At 45.2% G+C, this 18,345-nt stretch overlaps 3 protein-coding genes across 9 annotated transcripts in view; 1 reads left to right on the plus strand and 2 right to left on the minus strand.

Annotated features, from left to right (window-relative positions):
- Window positions 1-7,017, plus strand: part of mob2a (MOB kinase activator 2a) — a 33,988-nt gene extending 26,971 nt beyond the window's left edge. For all 4 annotated transcript variants that reach the window (XM_027015176.2, XM_027015174.2, XM_027015175.2 and 1 more), the window contains exons 2-5: window positions 2,334-2,494; window positions 2,965-3,058; window positions 5,179-5,303; window positions 5,608-7,017. In XM_027015176.2, the coding sequence (XP_026870977.1) occupies window positions 2,334-2,494; window positions 2,965-3,058; window positions 5,179-5,303; window positions 5,608-5,882 (655 nt within the window). In that variant the 3' untranslated portion in view covers window positions 5,883-7,017. The remainder of the gene's footprint in view (window positions 1-2,333; window positions 2,495-2,964; window positions 3,059-5,178; window positions 5,304-5,607) is intronic.
- Window positions 7,018-7,857: 840 nt separating this feature from the next.
- On the minus strand, window positions 7,858-10,423 carry kcnj11 (potassium inwardly rectifying channel subfamily J member 11). The gene has a single exon (XM_027015171.2). It carries the CDS (start codon window positions 9,511-9,513, stop codon window positions 8,368-8,370), a length of 1,146 nt encoding a protein of 381 aa, XP_026870972.1. The 5' UTR covers window positions 9,514-10,423; the 3' UTR covers window positions 7,858-8,367.
- Window positions 10,424-11,315: 892 nt separating this feature from the next.
- Window positions 11,316-18,345, minus strand: part of abcc8 (ATP-binding cassette, sub-family C (CFTR/MRP), member 8) — a 38,671-nt gene continuing 31,641 nt past the window's right edge. For all 4 annotated transcript variants that reach the window (XM_027015180.2, XM_027015179.2, XM_027015177.2 and 1 more), the window contains 14 exons: window positions 18,034-18,200; window positions 17,489-17,558; window positions 16,563-16,720; window positions 15,594-15,686; window positions 15,376-15,478; window positions 14,832-14,945; window positions 14,456-14,576; window positions 14,031-14,161; window positions 13,738-13,816; window positions 13,533-13,641; window positions 12,754-12,857; window positions 12,123-12,256; window positions 11,668-11,730; window positions 11,316-11,568 (listed from right to left, as the gene is read on the minus strand). In XM_027015180.2, coding sequence (XP_026870981.1) covers window positions 11,431-11,568; window positions 11,668-11,730; window positions 12,123-12,256; window positions 12,754-12,857; window positions 13,533-13,641; window positions 13,738-13,816; window positions 14,031-14,161; window positions 14,456-14,576; window positions 14,832-14,945; window positions 15,376-15,478; window positions 15,594-15,686; window positions 16,563-16,720; window positions 17,489-17,558; window positions 18,034-18,200 — 1,584 coding nt within the window. In that variant the 3' untranslated portion in view covers window positions 11,316-11,430. The remainder of the gene's footprint in view (window positions 11,569-11,667; window positions 11,731-12,122; window positions 12,257-12,753; window positions 12,858-13,532; window positions 13,642-13,737; window positions 13,817-14,030; window positions 14,162-14,455; window positions 14,577-14,831; window positions 14,946-15,375; window positions 15,479-15,593; window positions 15,687-16,562; window positions 16,721-17,488; window positions 17,559-18,033; window positions 18,201-18,345) is intronic.

Genomic DNA, 18,345 nt, shown 5'->3' on the forward strand with positions numbered 1-18,345 from the left:
CCAGATCATACTTTCCCTTTGCTTCGTTGTGTGTGCAGGTCCGTGGTATGAAGAGCACAGCAGGGTAGTCCACAAGCTTAGTCCATGTCTGATATGGGATGGGATGCACTGTTGCCAATGGAAAGTGCTCTCATTGCCTTCTCTTCCTGTACGACGTTTGGTCAGCTCACCCCCACGTTTAATTTCTTAAGACATCATAAAATACCAGCATTGTGTTTCGTAGCCTGCTGTGATTTGGGTATATCACTTTTTGGAGTGGTTTCCACAGCCACATGATGTTAAGCAGTGTGGTCATGCCCACTGCTAAACGTGAATGAGGTTGCCATCAAAGTGAGAAGCTGTGAGTGCAAACTGTGTTGCCTGGTTTATTCCTTCAGGGCCTTCCTTGGGTTGTTGGGATTTTGCAAGAAGCGCTTGGTTTGATTCATCTCCATCAAGTGTGTTAGACTCTCTTTAGGACTGTTCATTAATTTTTAATGAATGTTTATCCCCCAGTTTTAAACATTAAATGTTCGTTTCCTGTTTTTTTTGTTTTTTTTTTAGTTTCCTATTGTCCATCTCTCTCGCATGCGCAGAGAGAGAGAGACGTAAGCGAGAGAGCACAAGGGGGAGAGAGAGAGAGAGAGACACGTGAGCATGAGAGCGAGAGACATGAGAGAGAGAGAGAGAGACAGACAGACAGACACGTGAGCATGAGAGCGAGAGACATGAGAGAGAGAGAAAGGGGGGGAGAGAGAGAGAGATCCATGTGTGCTCCTTGTAACTTGCACATCTCTTTGCCATAAAAGGTATTGTTGGCCCTCAGTCCAGGCCAGAAGGCTAATACCAGAGAGGGGAAAGCAGCCCCGTATCCATGGCGTTGGAACCTCTAGAGAGGAGCGCAGAGATCAGATACGTTTTGTGTGTGGTTTGGCTCATTGAGCGTATGCCTCATGTAGCAGGCCTGTCTTTCACTGACTCACTCCAAGTCCCTTTGAGGACATTTGGGTGCCTTATGAATAATATGCATCAGTTTTGAAGGATCTGGGACTATTAGCTGAGGTATAATTTGCACCGTGTGAGCTTGTGACCCATTGTAATAAGAGTCTAACGTGTGGCTCGAAGGTTTTGCCTCTCGCCTCAGCTGTGCTATTCACTCAGACTTGGGTTAAGCAAGTCCAGCTCGTGGCTCCCATTAATTCCTATACCAGGTGCATGTGACAGCTGCCTGTCGGCCTTGCTTTTCACCCCTGAGCTCTCGCCGGTCACTCCTCCGACTGAACTCGGATCAGCGGTTCGAGAGTTTGAGGCTAGGCTTTTGGGTGATCTGCTCTTAGAGCAGCACGGTTGCATCTGTCTCAACTGCATCTGTTGCATCTGTCTCAACTGCAAACAGCAAGTTGGAACCAGCGTGGCATGGTGCTACTGCTCTCTACATGCAGAGGGCATGCAGACCTGGTAGCTCAGGGCCTCCAAGAGTTCAAGAGCTTGGAGAAACAACCTGCAATCATATCGTTTGGCGCTTGGATAAAAATGATGACTCGTATACTGATCCGGCACAAAGCAGAATGAAACAAAACTGCTTTACTTGGCAGCTGCCCAATCAGGCCGTTTGTGGACTTAGAACTGTCTGCCTGGTTTGAGCGGTTTGTCCAGGAATGGGTGGGGGCTGTTGTGGAGAGGTGGAGGCCAAGAACGTTTGTTTGATTCAGAGAAGTGGCTGGTTTTGCGGTGTCAAGGGGGCGGGTGCAGAGAGGCTCAGCAAATTTAAACTCTCACAGAAGAGCAAGAAATGGTGGTACGGCACTGAAGTTCTGTTGTCATGTGGTAAACAAAACCGTAAACTTAAACCCTAACACGTGGATGAAAGATAATGAGAGAAAGGACTCGCACAGAAGGAGTTGAGGTGAAAAGGCAAAGGGCTTGTTTGTTTGTTTGTTTTTTTCCCCTCTGCAATTTTGTGTAGAGAAATATTCAGCCTTTTTTAAAATGAATGATTTTTATATTGTTTCTCAATAGAACTGTAAGGTCTTCCTTCACTACCCTGTTCACACGTTTCAGCTCAACCCCTGCCCTGAGCTCACTAAGCTGTATTACAGCTCTCTTTATAGCTGGGAACTGTCAATGCCATGTGGGTTTAGCATTCAGACTTTAAAACTAACGCTGGAAGTAAAAAGCTGTTTTCACACCCCAATTTAGAATGCCACAGAATGTGCCTGCTACGCTAATGCCAGACACCTTGGGCTTCTTAAAGGGGGCATTTGGTGCAAACACCATCAGAGAGCCGTCAAGTAAAGGTCCTAGTTGAAGACCATCTCTGTCCTCCCCTTTAAATGCCCTTCTGTGTTTTGTAGGAAGTCCAAAACGAAGCCCAATGGGAAGAAAACTCCTGCCGAGGAGAAGAAGCACTACTTGGAGCCGGAATACACTAAAGTACGGGTGGTGGACTCCGACCTCAAAGAGCTGGTGGTGCTACCCAGAGAGATAGACCTCAATGAATGGCTGGCCAGCAACAGTGAGTTGATTACACTAGACAAACAGATTCCTTTCTCCACCCACGTTAAAGCCATCAGGAGTGTTTGTCGGGCTCGTAGACACTTCAGTTGGCTGGTTAATAAACAGACAGCTTCCTGCTGAGAGACTTGTATGAGCCCCTCTTTACTACTTGCAGGGTTTGAGGGTTTTGGTTTTTTTTGTGACGTGCGTAAGCGAAGCTGCTTCTTTAGAGTGAAAGTACTGTCTTTTATGACTAGCACTTTCTTGGCATTTTGGTCTAAGCAGGTGATGAAACCTTTGGAACTCTGAAATATTAGTTTTCCAGACATCACTCTTCTTTAAATGAGGGCGGTTTCCTCACAAGTGCCTTTCAGAAGCCGTGTTGAGGCTTCAGTGAATCCTGCAGTTAATGTTGACATTCAGGTGGTGTTTGACCGTCGCCATATTGCTGTGCACTCAAGACTCCCTCTTCTCTCGTGTACTTTGCAGCGACAACATTCTTCAATCTCATCAACCTACAGTACAGCACAATCTCTGAGTTTTGTACCGGAGACACATGTCAGTCCATGACGGCCTGTAACACGTAAGTACATCCCCACCCCAAACTGGTCAAATGTAATCGTGTGCCGTCTGACTATAAACACACACAGCTCCTCAGAGTTCTGGATCAGAGATTCCTCCAGCACATGTGGGCTAAGCTCAATTTGGTAATTATTGACTCTAAACTTTAGCTTGTGACTGAAGTGCCTCTTATTAGCTTATTAACTAACTGGAATTCAGTCATGCATAAAGTAGATGCTGGAGTGGTGTTCAGGACTAGACCTCTGCCTTCATTGTTTAAATCAAATCAAACTGCTGAGCCGTAAGACGTACCTGCGGTTCCTGCCCGTGGTACCCACTTTTCTCTGGGCGGAAACGCCCGTTTGCTGGGTCTCTGCTGGGTCACAGCATAGCAGACACGTCCAGTGTTTGTGTGCACGCATCCTTGGCGCAACGTTGCCTGTTTTACTTGTTGTTGCCGTTTGGATGAGGAAGGCTGACGAGTCTTTGTTAGGAATGGGGCTTCTCATGAGGGAGGTACGGGAGATGGCGGTTTGATTGCGATGTCTCGTGACTTCTCGCAGTTGCTCAGGTGATGAAAAGGCTCGAGAAAAGGACTGAACAATGGGCAAGGATCCTGCCATTAGCTTTACAAGACAACTGCGACAGGAAACCTACCATTTCTTTACCCTCCTCGGGCAATGCCTTTCTTTTAATTTTCCAAGTGGTGTGTTTTTTTGTCCTTTTTTAGATTCTAATCCTGTTCAATCCTTTAAGACTGCAGTTTTGACACGTTTATAGTTTGTGTTATATAGTTGTTACCTGGTGCGCACGTGTCGTGCGTGCTAACTGTACAGCTGCAGGGTAAGTCTCGCAGGTGTCTCACTGTCCTACGTCAGCCCTGCACAACCTGAATCTCCACTTTACTGTTGTCTCAGTAGAATGCACTGGCACGGCCAGCCTTGTTCCTCACCCCTACATGGGCATGACTCCACATCAAAATGGCCCCAGAAGATGAGCCCATGCTCTGTAACAGTATGTGCGGTGATTCTTTAGGTGGCCATTCACTTTCTGACCAGCGCACGTCATAATGCAATGTAACCAGTTTGAAGGCAAATATTTTGTTTGTGGTGCTTTTTTTTGTCAAATGTAATTGTGGTTTAATATTAAGATTTAAGTGCATGATTGAAACCAAGCAAGAAGTTTACAGTGCCAGTTCTGCTACACACCACCTGTGCTGCGGCCAGGGATGTGTCCTATAGAGAACTGAATTAAACAGTGTCACTCTATTCCCCAAAAAAACTGCCAATCAGACAGTCCCCTCACCTAGCCTGCTAAATAAGTCAAATTAGGTTATCTTGAATGACCTTCAGAATGTTCTGCGTGTGCCACCTTAAAAGCTGAGGAGGGGCAGAGCATGGACTTGGGCACTTTCAGGTCCGGAAAAGGTGACGAAAGGCAGCTGCCTTCAGGGCCTTGGCCCGTCTGGCTTTTTAGGTGGATCAGCGGGTTTAGGCTTGGTGACCGTAACCCATGTATGCCTGAGATTTGCTCAGCAGCCGCATGTTTGCGGAAGACGTCGGTTGAAGGCCCTTGAAGCAGGCAGAGGATGTTATTTTTCTGGCCTTCAGTCACCAGCTTCAGTTATTATTTCTGCTGAGCTCCCCATTGTTGTGGGCGGGCTGCGCGAGTTTTTCTCCCGGTGTTTTTTTCCTTCCTCTCTGTCTCTGCGACGCGTCCTCTGTTGAACCCTGAGTGTAGCGTTGGTTAGCATGGCCAGATCTGTGCAGGGGCCACATTCCTTGGGATTTGTAATGTCTACAGGGCTATGGGGGCCGACCATCTTCTTCCTCCTCCTCCTCCTCCTCCTCCTCCTCTTCCTCCTTCTTCTGTCGGCCTCCTCACTACAAACCTCCTTAAGCACGCTGATGAGGGGAGGAATGCTTGTGCTACTTCCAGCCTGCAGCTTGGTGTAACAGCCCAGTTTTGCTGGCGTTGGGCTTCGGTGGGGCTTACTTTTGTTCACTCGGTGACGAATATAATTCGGTTGATGAACATAATAAAACCTGACCATATGTAGACTTAAAATGATTGCGTGTGCACATGTATGTGGAGTACAAGTTCTGCTGTATGAATACTTCTCGTATCTCTCCTTTGGTGCAGAATATACTACTGGTATGATGAAAAGGGGAAGAAGTCCAAGTGTACAGCACCTCAGTATGTGGACTTCGTCATGAGCTTAGTACAGAAACTAGTGACAGATGAAGACATTTTTCCAACAAAATATGGTGAGTGGAGTGTGGTGCTACCTTGTGGTCATTATAGAAACATCTGGTGTGTGCGTTTGCATTTGCATTTCTCCCCCACCAAATCACCATGTTTCTAGAGTTTGTTACAAACACTTTTTTCTTTAATGCTATACGACAAATGGTCTCCATGGGTGTTTTGCTGCATTATAAACACAGCAAATCTAATGTACTGCCAGTTTACAATTATACCACCAACTTTCTTCACTTTGGAAATGTTCTCTTGCCCACGTCGGTGGACCTACAGCAGGTTAATCCCCGACCCTGTGCCGCTCCGTCCCTGCAGGTAAAGAGTTTCCTAACTCCTTCGAGTCTCTGGTGAAGAAGATCTGCCGCTACCTGTTCCACGTGCTGGCACACATCTACTGGGCGCACTTTAAGGAGACGGTGGCGCTGGAGCTGCAAGGACACTTGAACACGCTCTACGCACATTTCATCGTCTTCGTGAGGGAGTTCAACCTGGTCGACCCCAAGGACATGTGCGTCATGGACGACCTGTCAGAGGTGCTGTGCACTCCCCTTCCCCCGAACGCACAACAGAACCACGTGACCGAGAGATGAGGCGCCCGCCGACCGGCCGAGCCCCTTGGCAAAGACGAGGAGGATGAAGGGGGAGGCACTGCCCTTGGAAGGGTCGGACTGCTGGCAGGACTCACGGACCCTTTGGCATCCGGATCACTTTTTTACCACCATAAGCGAATCAGAGGTGGGCAGAGACAGGGAAGGTAGAGCCACCAACCAGCACCTGCTGGTGAAGAATTGCCCCCCCCCCGGCTGAAAGATGAATAATAATATTAATAATATTAATAATGCCACCACCTGTCTACCTTGCAATCTTAACTAGGAACAATGTTTGTTTTTATTTGCTTTTAATGTTTGGGTTCTATTTTATTCTTTTTTTTATTTCTGCACATTCTTGGAGGGTGTGTGTTTTTTAAGGGGATGGTGTTTTGCATTTGGCCCTTGGGTATGTTCAATATGCAAGTCTAAGGTGATGTTTCCTCATTTACTAGAGAGAGAGAAAATGAATCTCTAGCTCCCCCTTCTGGAGGATCAGTTTCAAAAACGTGCCAACTGCTCTGACTGGGACTTAAACACTCCCTCAGTGAGCGGCTCCACCCTGTCCATTGTTCCCTGCACATCGTGTGTCAATCACCAGAAGTGAAAGTGTACACGTGTCCAGCCTGCTTTGTGTAATGAGATGGAGCTATTGGTGATGTGGGTAGATGGCACAGGCAGCTTCTAGCCTGCTCTGTAGATCTTGGTACAGGACCAGAGATCTCTGTGGGCCCACTTCATGTAGACACTCGGCTACAGGGATGCAGAGAAATCGGCCGATGGATCTGCCTTGTACTGATGAGGATGCATACTCTAGGATCGCAAACTTTTTTCTTCCTTTTTTTTTGGTTTTCTTTTTATCAAAGAGGTCATGGAAATGATAGAGCAACCTACAAGTGTGTAGAACATGCACATTCTGCTTGCAATTCTAAGAAATAGATTGTAACTATATAAATACATCGCAAGTGGGTTATTTCAAAATAGCCTCTATGGGGGAGCTTTGTCTCCTTTTATTTATTTTGACTTCTTATTTGCAGGGTTCTTCAGTTCTGGCTTTCTTTTACATATTTTAATTATCTAAGTTAAAGCAATTATTTTAAGCTCTGCAAATTATAATCTAATAAAAGGAGAAAATGCCCATCTGTCTTTGTTTTATCTTGCCATTTTAATTTCTAAAAATTAAATGGTATGCTTCTCTTGTACATTACAGCTCAGAATGGATTGTTTTATGGTGAGGAATGATTTCTTTGCTTTTTTGGGGGAATTTATTTATTCCATCATTACAGAACCAGGAAAAGTTGAGTAGTAATTCCTTATTGCAAATTAATTTAACAAGATTTTATTTGCACGTTATTTTAATACTTTACAATCAAAGTATTGGCATCATAAGCCGGAATACAGCGAGGTCTTATTTATGTTTTTGCCTAAAAGCTACTACTGATTTTATAAACGTTCTTTACTGATTGGAGAAAATCGACGTGTGTGCGCCCGTCCAGACATGCTCGGTCATAAAGGCCCTAGTAACACTCCCGTTTACTTACACGCCAAAGCGGGGAACCCGCGAGAGGACATTAAAAAAAAACAACAAAAAAAACAAAACATTTTTTAAGACTTTCAAAGATAAATAAAACGTCTGTGCAAATTCGATTTTTTTTTTTTTTTTTTTAAATCTAGAGATGAAAATCTTATACTTCTCTCCAGAAAATTCAAGGCTACTTACAACCCCGCCCCCCCCCCCCCGTCCTAATCGTCACTTTATTTTGAACACTTTATTTTTAACTGTTAAATGTTTTATTTTGAACATTGCTAAACAATTTCAGAGCGCTATTTAAAACTACCATATATTAATATAAGAGAGCAGGCATGAGTTTCTTACTTGTAGACTAGGTTTAGTCGACCCACCCCTCTTAGTGCCTAAAGGTTACCTGAATGGCGTGCTGCTGACATCTAGTGTTCGGAATAGCGGTAACGCTTTAAATGTCCTCCAAATATATCCCGCATTTATTATGCCGAGAAAATTATTTTGACACAATTATCCTGAGGAAAGATCTGGAGACAATCAACATAAACATGGTTCGCCAGACAAGAACAGTTTAAAAAAAACAACAAAAAAACCCCTATTAAACTAAAATCTCCATCATGTCATTTCGCGGGTTCCGGAGCAACAAAGAGGCAACGGAATTTATCTGGCAATCAAATGTATAAATAATATGCTTGTAACAGCCCATATGCCCACAACAGCCGGTTTCTATCTTTTACGGATAGTAGTTAGTGCAGTTCTGTCTGGGGAAGAGACTCATAATGTGTGATGGAGATCTGGGCTTCAGGTGCGCGTTAAAAGACCCCCGCCGAAGATCCAAGGGTGGCGGGTCTGGAGTCCCACTGGGAGGATATGGGTGCGCAAGTGTGAACCTAGAGGGGGCAGCTTCTGGTGTTGCGTTTATCCTCAACTCAATTTCTGAATACAAAATAATTCCCTTAAAAAAAGTCACTCATGGATGGTACTTGGCTGTCTTAATCGTATACGCACCGGGGACCTCATAGAAGCGGCATCTTTCATTTTAAGTTGCGCCATGCCTCCTCCTTCGTCTATTTTTCGCGCACTGCAACTCGGAGTTGGCACTCTGACGGTATTTCCGAACTTCGAGTAGTCTACGGCGTACATGCCGTCTTCCTCGGATACGGTCGGCACGAAGCGCTGCCCCCACAGGATCTCCTCGGACACGTAGGACGTCCGGGCTTGGGTGGTGATCCCGGTTGTCTCCACCACTCCCTCGAGGATGACCACGACCTCGATGTCGTCGTGCTGCAGGTCGACGGCAGACAGCTCGTACAGCGGGCTGCTTTTTTCGATGACGTGACTAATGATGAGCGGAGAAACCAAGAAAATGCCGTTGGTGCCGACAGGGTTGTCCATGGTAATGTCAATCTGGTCTAGAGGGACCACTTCGCCGTCGTCCATGGTGGTCCTCCGCACCACCTGCATCCGTATCGCGGCGCTAATGATCATGCTCTTGCGAAGGTCACCGACGCGGATCATAAAACACAGCTTGTTGTTTCTTACTGAAATCACTGCGTGTTTACTGAAAATCAGTGTCTCCGCCCGTCGGTGAGCCTGCGCCGTTTTCATGAAGATGCACCCTAGCATGATTGCGTTAATGACAAGACCTACTATATTTTGGATTATCAACATTACGATAGCGGACACGCATTCCTCTGTAATCATTCGCCCACCAAATCCTATAGTCACCTGGACCTCGATTGAGAACAGAAACGCGGAAGAAAACGAGTGGATGTCCGTAACGCACGGGACAAAGTCGTCATCTTTCACGTCCAGGTCTCCGTGCGCGAAAGCAATGAGCCACCAAATCATGCCAAACAAAAGCCAACTGCAGAGGAAAGACATGGTAAATATAAGAAGAGTATGAAGCCATTTTAGGTCTACGAGTGTGGTGAAAACGTCTTGCAGAAACCGTCCTTGTTCGCGAATATTTGTGTGAGCTACATTGCAGGCTCCGTTCTTTGCCACGAACCGTGCCTTCCTCTGCTTCGCCTTGAATTTGGGCTGCAGCACATCCTCCGCCAAGCGAGTCAGCACGTAGTCGTCAGGAATAAGTCCTTTCCTGGACAACATCGCTGTCCCATACTACACGCTGGACACTGTTCCTAGGCGTACATAGGCACCGTTGGCACTGCTCGGTGGATGATGGTTCTTCCTGAGTTTGCGAAACAAGCCCGTAACACGTGTTGTCATTTGCTCTCCAAAAGTACGCGCGCAACGCGCATTCCCCGGCCGCGCTCTGCGCGCACGCTGAGGCGACGTCTCATGAGAAGATTCATCTTTCAGTGCCTCAGCTGCCCCTGCCAGTCACCTGAAACTGGATATCTTGTCAGCCATGCTTTGGGTCGTCTGCACCTGCTCACGGAGACTGCGTTTGGTTGGGTGCATGCACGGTCATGTGAAATGTCTCCGGGCCTCGCCGCGTCAAGAGCTCCTTGATTATTTACTGTAATGTAAGCAAAAAGGATGGATCTCGGTTTATGGTTAACCCCGATTTAAAACTCACACTTAGAATCTTGAATAATTATTAAAAAATAATAATAATAATAATAAAGACCATTCAACTGCTTATACATTTGGAAAATGGAAAACGTGCCGGTTTTCCAGAACCGTTTGAATGATAACTCAGTTGTGCCACCAGTAATCTTTTAACTAATTGTGCATTATTTTATTGGTAATATATGACAAAGTTGACTTAAACCACGATAATGCGTTTTCTAAAATTATATACAATTCAGTAGCCTATGTTTATTTTTTTTTAAAAAGAGAGAGAGAGAGAAAATCAAATCTAAATAAAAAATCATATTTTAACATTTCTGCCGTCAAGAAAAACTCCAGATGGGAGGGGCATAACTCAGAACGTGCCGGTCAAACTCCAGATGGGAGGGGCATAGCTCAGAATGTGCCGCTCATTTACATTTACAGCATTTATCTGACGCCTTTATCCAAAAGGAACTTACAATTATGACTGAGTACAACTTGAGCAATTGAGGGTCTTGCTCAGGGTCCCAACAGTGGCAACTTGGCAGTGATGGGGCTGGAACCAGCAAGCTTCTGATTACAAGTCAAGTACCTTAACCACTGAGCTGCCACTGCCAGTGAGTTCTTAATAGCTCAAAACAGGGCCGGTCAAACTCCACACGGGCAGGGCATAGCTCAAAACAGGCCGGTCTATGTTTATATATTACTCAAAAATTGCCATTTGTGCCACCGTTATTTATTTGTTGTATTTAAAACTTTTGCTTAGATTGAAAGTCCAACATTTCAAAACACTGAGATAAGAGGTAAAGCACAGATTAGAGCCTATTTGCATACATATTAGACCAACAACAAAGCATTTAAGAGAAGGCGATCCCATTTGGAGTTAAGGCTGACAGTCTGGTAGTCTGATGGACGAGTCTGGGTTTGCCTGACTGCCTTGTGCCAGTTGTAAGTTTGGCGGAGGACGGATAATGCTATGGGGTTGTTTTTTCAGGGCTTGGCCTGAAGGGAAATCTTAATGCACTCCAAGACATAGCGCCTATGGATTTAGAATGGGACGTCATAAAAGATCCTGCAGGTGTGATTGGGTAGGTGGCCCAGTACTTTAGTCTGTATCATATAGCTGGGGCATGGGGGCTTATTTTAGATGCTTGTATTTGTTAACCTGTACCACAGCTACCAGTATGTCATGAAGGCCTTTAAGTAGCCCAGTGTCTGGTGCTGGAGGACACAAAGCCATAGATTGTTTCAGACTTTCACTTTAGGATATTTGCCGCATTTCAACTGAAACAATTATTATTTAAAAATAAATTCTGAACTATTGCAATAAACACAGCGCTGTCACATCATTGTTACCTTTGACGAAATAATGACTAAGAATCATAAAATGAGCATATGTAGGAATTTCTCTTTTATTAGTAAAGAAACCGCATCTTATTTACAGGCATAATGAAATATAAAACAATAATACAGGGTACAATTGCACTTTCAGTCGAAGGTCCTTGGTGGTCATTTGTCTGCCCGAACGAAAGAGGCAAAAACACTGTCATCAGCACCAAGCAGAACCTCTGGCTTATCGTACTCCAGAATGACCCCCCTCTTCATCACGATCACCAGGTCTGCATTTAGGATGGTGTGCACTCGATGCTGCAAAGAGAAAACAAGAAAAAAGTCATCCAAAACTGATCCATGTGAAATATTTTAAATGTGTATAATGGATATTGGGCTCTGCAGCTGGATACTCACTGCTATGGTCACCACGGTTCTATCAGCGAATGCTGTCATTACGACTCTCTGCAGAATGCTCTCCTGTAAAACAAGCAACGGGCCAAAACGATGCCCAAAAACAAAGTGATGTGTAGAACTGGCTAACTGTGATGTTTTTTTTATTATCATCCAGTTAATACATAGTTTTGTCCCATATACAACAAACCTAATTAAAATAAGGGTTTTATTTAAGTTTTTTTTATCCTTTTTTTACTTTTTATAAATTTTGTTACACCACCCATAGTCTGAGAGTTACTAAACGTATTACCAAACGTATTACCAAACGTTTCACAAAATGCACAGTATAAGCACTTTTCATCCTATCAAGCCATTTCCGGTTCATTTACTTCTGGTATGCTCCATTTGCTCAGGGACATGTACTGTGACATATCTCTCTTTCTCTCTCTCTCGCTCTCTCTCTCACCCACACACACCGTGGCCATATCTATGGAGGCCGTGGCTTCATCCATGATCAGAATGCTGCTCTTGCGCACAAACGCTCGCGCCAGGCAGAAGAGCTGACGCTGGCCCTGGCTGAAGTTCTCCCCACCTTCTGTCAGTATGGCGTCTAAAACAGAGCAACATAGCTCAGAATTGCCGCATGAAGAGAAAGGAAAATACTAATCGAGGTGACGCTAACAGCAGAAATAAATGCTTTAGTGTGACTTTTGTTTTCACATATTTATCGCTTGTTACCATTGCTATTGCTCTCCTTTAGTGACATGACTACACTGCAACAGTCAGGGTTTTCTCATCACTGTGAGTGAGTGGGATGTGGAACAGTAGCCTCTTAAAATTGCAAACACATCTACAATCGAAGATGAGACATTAATCCTTCATAGCCCTGCTAGTTATCCTGCTGGCTAGCTAACCTCATCTGAGACACATTTCCATATTCTGGGAATTAATATCTCAGATGGGAAATGAAGGCTTGTTTCCACATTATATCATGTGCTAACTGTTACTGACTGCTAAAGACCCAGATCCATTCCAAATAAAAGAAGGGGGGAAGAGAAGAGGTTGAACCATTAAAAAGCAAAGTCAGATCTCCAACACCTCCCTTACCAAGTCCCCCAGGCAGGGTTTTTACTACTGGTTTGAGCTGGGCGATTTCCAGAGCTTCCCAAAGCATGCTGTCTGTAGCCTTCATCTCTGGATCTAGATTAAAGCTGAACACAAACGGAAGTTCCTGTATTAAAGACAGCGTTAATCAAGTAACAAAACAAACAAAAAAAAAAAAAGTATTTTCTTCATTCCAAACGTTTTCCTCTGTCAAACAATCAGAGGCACCAATCGCACAAGCAAAGGAGGAAGAATTTTCAAAGCCTCCTTTTGCCCATGTGTGTGAAGCCGGGTACCACTATTCTGGAAGAAAAACAGCACAACCAAGCTGCCCAGTCGGCTCAGAGGAGGCCACCCAACTCAGTCAGATGCCCTGATTTCCTAGAGCGTTGCTTAGTGATGGAACAGCAAGGCAGCCTGCTGTCTGTTCTAGCCAATCGGAATGCAGGCAACAGCATCGGAGACACCCCACCAGTCACAGCATATGGCTCCACTGAGACTCGATGATTAAAGTGGTAGGGCACCACTTAAAGCACAAGAGTCACTCGAAGGTCACGAATGCACTGACTGAACAGAGACACAACTGCTGAAGTGCTGAATGTGGACTTTTAAGAACAGCTTGAACTAACATGCTAACATGGCCAACCTTTAATGCCAACTGGCTGTCATCTGCTTTCATACATTATAACCAACATTAGTATTTTGACTGAACTATTGCTTTAGTAATATGCAAAATGTTTGTTGATGTATTAACGTAACTGAGCACACTAGACATGTCTGACCGGATTGTTCCACTGAAGAGAATGGGGTCTTGGAGAATGATTGAGAAGCGACTCCGAAGTGTCTGAAGAGGCAGCTTCGCTATGTCAATATCATCTATAATTATCCGTCCTGTTAAAAGAGCACACAAAAGAGTATCCATATATCACTCAGAGTGGAGGAGGAGGATGACATTCTAATGTCAGAAAAGGAGTTTTGAAACCGCACCCTCAAAAGTGTCCACCATGCGGAAAAAGGCTAAGGAGAAGGAAGATTTGCCACTTCCTGTTCTACCACAGATGCCCACCTACAGCAGATGCAGAGGAACCCACAATAAAAGAACTCTTCATCATCTACACAGATATTATGTTCACATTCAACACCGATGCTATTTTCGGCTAGCCTGTAAGTGGTACATATTTAGGTCATGACTAAATTTGAACAGAGGTGACCGTTAAGTCCAGGGCTTGTGGCGGTGTTTGTGCAGGGCCATGATCCCATCCGGAGATCTGTGGCTGTACCTTTTGTCCGGGCCTGACGTGGGCGTTGACGTGCTTTAGGACGGGCTTGAGAGAGCTGTCATACCTCACGCTCAGGTTCTGGATCTGGATCTCCCCCCGCTGGGGCCATCCCTCTGGGACCTGGGACGCAGCTGAGAGGCAAAGAGGGGTAGGGGGTTAAGGAGGAGTGAGACGAAAGACCGGAATAAGACGGAAGGAGGAGAAGAAAGGTAAGGGTGAGAGGAATACTGTTATGCTGTGTATGTCTATGTATATGACGAATAAACCAAACTTGAATAAGATGGAAAGGAAATTGGAATGGAGCGCAGAGATGCAAAAGGCAGATAAAAACAACGCGGAGGCCATCGCAAAGCGCACACTGCTGAATAAACAGAGTGAGTAATAGTGTGTAGGAGGCATGTTAACATCCCCTGTGCAAAGCTCACAGAGCAGTCCCTCGTAGTTCTCTGGCTCGGTCTTCAGAAGACTATTAATCCTCTTCACCGCACCCAGCTGCACCTCCATGTCAGCCAGGTTACGCACCATCCAGTTCAAGTAGTTCGACACCTGACGGTGTGCACACAGACAGCATAAGAAAGAAAGGAGAGATTTGCAGAGACCCAATATCCAGATCAAGATGACAAAATGGATGTCACCATATCCATGGCATGATAAGGCATGAATAAGACAACAGCGTCTAAAGAGACAGAAGTCCCTGCACGCTGACGTCTTTTGCTACATACAGAATATACATTTTAGTATCAGCCAGTGAAATCCTTGATGCAACCCTCGTTTTGTTGGTGTGTTTGTAGGAGGTCATACCATCAGAGCATAGGTCAGTCCTAGCCCAACCAGGCCCGTGGACAGATAGCTGCAGAGAGAGCTGGTGATGGAGGCGACTGCAGCTATGAGGACAATACAGGCGCCAATGTACTCCTGGCAAAGTTAAAGAAAAGCCAGCGTTTAATGATCTGTTTTGGCCTCATTCATCTCTTAAGCCTGTGTTTCAAACATACAGTGAGCCACAAGGGAATGTTTCGTTCTGGAGGCATGGCTAGTTTTTCTAGAATGTCCTGCCATTTTTGAAATATCCTGTAATTCTAGAAAGTCCTACAGAGGGAGCAATCATGTAATACAACTGAAAGAGCTCAGATGAGTCATATTACGATGGCAACAGTTCTAAGAAATGCACATATCCTGGCTGTGTGGACATAAATAAAAATGACTGTATGAGTATCTATTATTGTACGGGAATTATCAACAGCAGCAGTCAGGGCGTTGTTTGCACTCAGAGAAACACGCTAAGATTCCCCTTGCTGGAATGTATTATTGGAAGGTACCAATGATTGCGGTGAAGGTGACATACCATGCGGACTTCAAGCCAGCGGTTAGCAGCGGTGAGGAAAAGCGATGCGACGTTATTAGCGTCCGTGAACTCCAGGAGCCTCTGGCGAAACCTGGCCTCGTACCTATGCCACACACGTAAAGCACAACAGCTTCTTATCAGGGCAGAGGAGACATTACAGGTCACTGAAGCATCGTGGTCTGACTGCTGTACACGTGTCTTTTGTGACTGGCCCTCACCTGAAGGCCCTGATGGTAGTGAGTCCCTCCACGGTCTCAGAGAAGTGAGAAAGCAGAGGCAGTTGGGTGCTGTCCTCCAACTGCTGCAGATCTCTGGAGAAACATACACACGGGAATGAGGCAGAGGACACGCACAATCACACAGCTGTCTTACGCACGATTCTCATCACCTCACTTAACACTTCCTGTGTCTAGTAGGGTCATCCATCTCTTTCAAGCATTCTCCAAACTGATCTTAGAAGGACCCCTGAAACAAGTACCTAAGCTACACAGGACCGGAAAGAGTAAACCTTAGGTTAAACTGTTAACTACATTCCAGAAAAATGTCATAACTCGTAACAGCCTGCAGGTGTAGGGTTAGAGACTGACTATGTGTTGACCATTGTGCATTGTTTTTCATCAATGAACAGGTGGCAAGATGTATTTGGTTGTCAGATCCCTCTCAATCCAGCAGTGACGCTGATGTGTGAAATCTCCAGGAACACCGCTGTGTCGGATACTCTCGTACCCGCGTTAGCCTCTCAGTCGTCCCTCCCCTCGCGACCCTGACGCTGGCGTGTCAGTGTGACTGCTGGGCTGAGAATGCCCTGCTGCCAGGAGTAGTCCTGCAGTCAGGGACTGATAAGTGATTAACGGACGATCGAGGATGGCTGACAAATTATGCATGACCACAGATGGGCTACAGTCTGTAACGGAACACCTACAAACTGCAGCTATAACACAGGTGCACCTGTGACATAGTTAAAAGATACAAGAGCAAAGTAGGAGTTTGGAATAAAGTGGATGGGGAGGATATATAATGCTTTCGTTGTGTGACATGACACTCGGGGGGGGAGTTTCAATGGTTTCCTGTATACACCAGGATGACAATATTAGCTAAACAGATTATATATGTGACTTTTAGCTAGCTTGCTGGCTGTTCTATTTCTAAACATGTCTATAAATATGGGGCACGTGTGAGGAGCATACTTGGACGCCACTCTGAAGTATTTCTGGATGAAGTAGCAGGCAATGGCAAGGGGTGTGAGCGCGATGAGGAACACGGGTGTGACATATGAGATCACACCTAGGGCAGACACGCACAGAAGAGTAGATCGAATCAAACACTCCAGTGTAGCAGGGATGTGCTGGAGAAATTGGGGGAGGGGGTTTAGAAAGAACAGAGGACACACATTCACAGCGTCAGAGTCTTTTTTTTAGTTTAATGACCAGTGTTTGTTAGTCTACTAGCAAAAGAACTCAGAATCCTTTAAACCTGTGCTGAGGGGTTCAACCAGAGTCTTGTCTGGAATGACAAAGCATCTCCTGTAAATATATTCTTGTTGAATTATACGCATATTTTTTATTGTAGTGACATGCTACTGATGGGAGTGAGTTCCTTTGTCGACCTCTGATGAATGAGATTGGCTGTGTATAAATACACACAGGCTTAATGTCATCAACAGAATCACATCAGAACCACTGAAGCTGTGCTTGTTCCTATCTCAAACTACCTAACCAGGAAATAGTTGAGTTTTGCAACACATTTTCTAAGATGTGAACCTTTTGTTTGCGTGTCCCATATTCTAGTCTCCTGGTACGCAGGGTGATTTGAGAAAATTGCTAACTGACCATTATCATCAAAACATCAAAGTAAACAGCGTGACCAACCAACCTGAACAGTCATACAAGGGAAAAATAATCATTAACCCTTGTCATCTGACCTATTGATATCAAATCATATTGCAGTCAAATCTCAATATTGTGTACGTTTCTGTTTCAGAGAAGCGAAGGATACTGTGTTATTGTTTGTTTGTTTGTTTTTTATAGGTATACATCTAATCCCTGTTCTGGGAGAAGAAAGAGAGAAAGATGTTGAGGAAGTGTCTCTCTCTAGCGCTCCTTTAATGGCGTACCTGGTCTACGGTGTTTGTGTCAGCCGAGAATCGGTTCAGAAGGCTTCCCAAAGGAGTCGTCTCAAATAGTCTGGAAAAAGAAAAAGAAACCTTTTCTCAGAAGGCTCAGAAATACTGTAAGAACGCTTTCACATGCCCAATTAATTTGAACTTCTTAACACATTCTAATCCTGTACGTTCCCTTATACATGTCTGCTATTTTCAATAGGTTTGGTTTGTTTTGGTTGGATTAACATGTAATAACTTTGGTCCACAGGGGAAGGTAAGCAGGCCAGAAACCACACACACAGTGTACTGGCTCCCTCTTTACCCCTGAGCACTCTACTGTTGCCATGGTGCTAAAAGCAGAAATACTGTTTGCTGTCCTCAGCTAAGACAGATGGGACACATCAGTCAACAGACAGTTCACCAGTGATTGACTATGCAAAATGGTACAAACACTTTACACAGTTATGTGATCTGGCAGGTACACACACACACTCACACAAACGTGCATGCAGGAATACTAAACAAGCTCCTCCTAATAAGGCGGGAGGTGTGCCTACCTCATGGGGGCGACGATGATGTTCTTCAGCATGTTGTGGTGCAGCTCTTTGGCCACGCGCAGGCCTGTCCACTCCACGGCCACGGATGTGACCAGACACAGCACGATGCCCAGACAGCAGAGCACACTGAAGACCAGCAGGTACGAGGAATGACTCAACCCACAGTCCTGCACCCAACAGCACACACAATGCATTTATTTTCCCGCTGCCAAGTGCACGTATGTGTGCGTGCCTGCCTGCCTGCCTGTCTGTGTGTGTGTGTGTGCGTGCGCGTGTGAATGTGACAGTGTTGAGAGCTACATGCTGAGAGAG

This window comes from Electrophorus electricus, chromosome 2, assembly GCF_013358815.1.
Source record: "Electrophorus electricus isolate fEleEle1 chromosome 2, fEleEle1.pri, whole genome shotgun sequence".
Lineage (NCBI taxonomy): Eukaryota > Metazoa > Chordata > Actinopteri > Gymnotiformes > Gymnotidae > Electrophorus > Electrophorus electricus.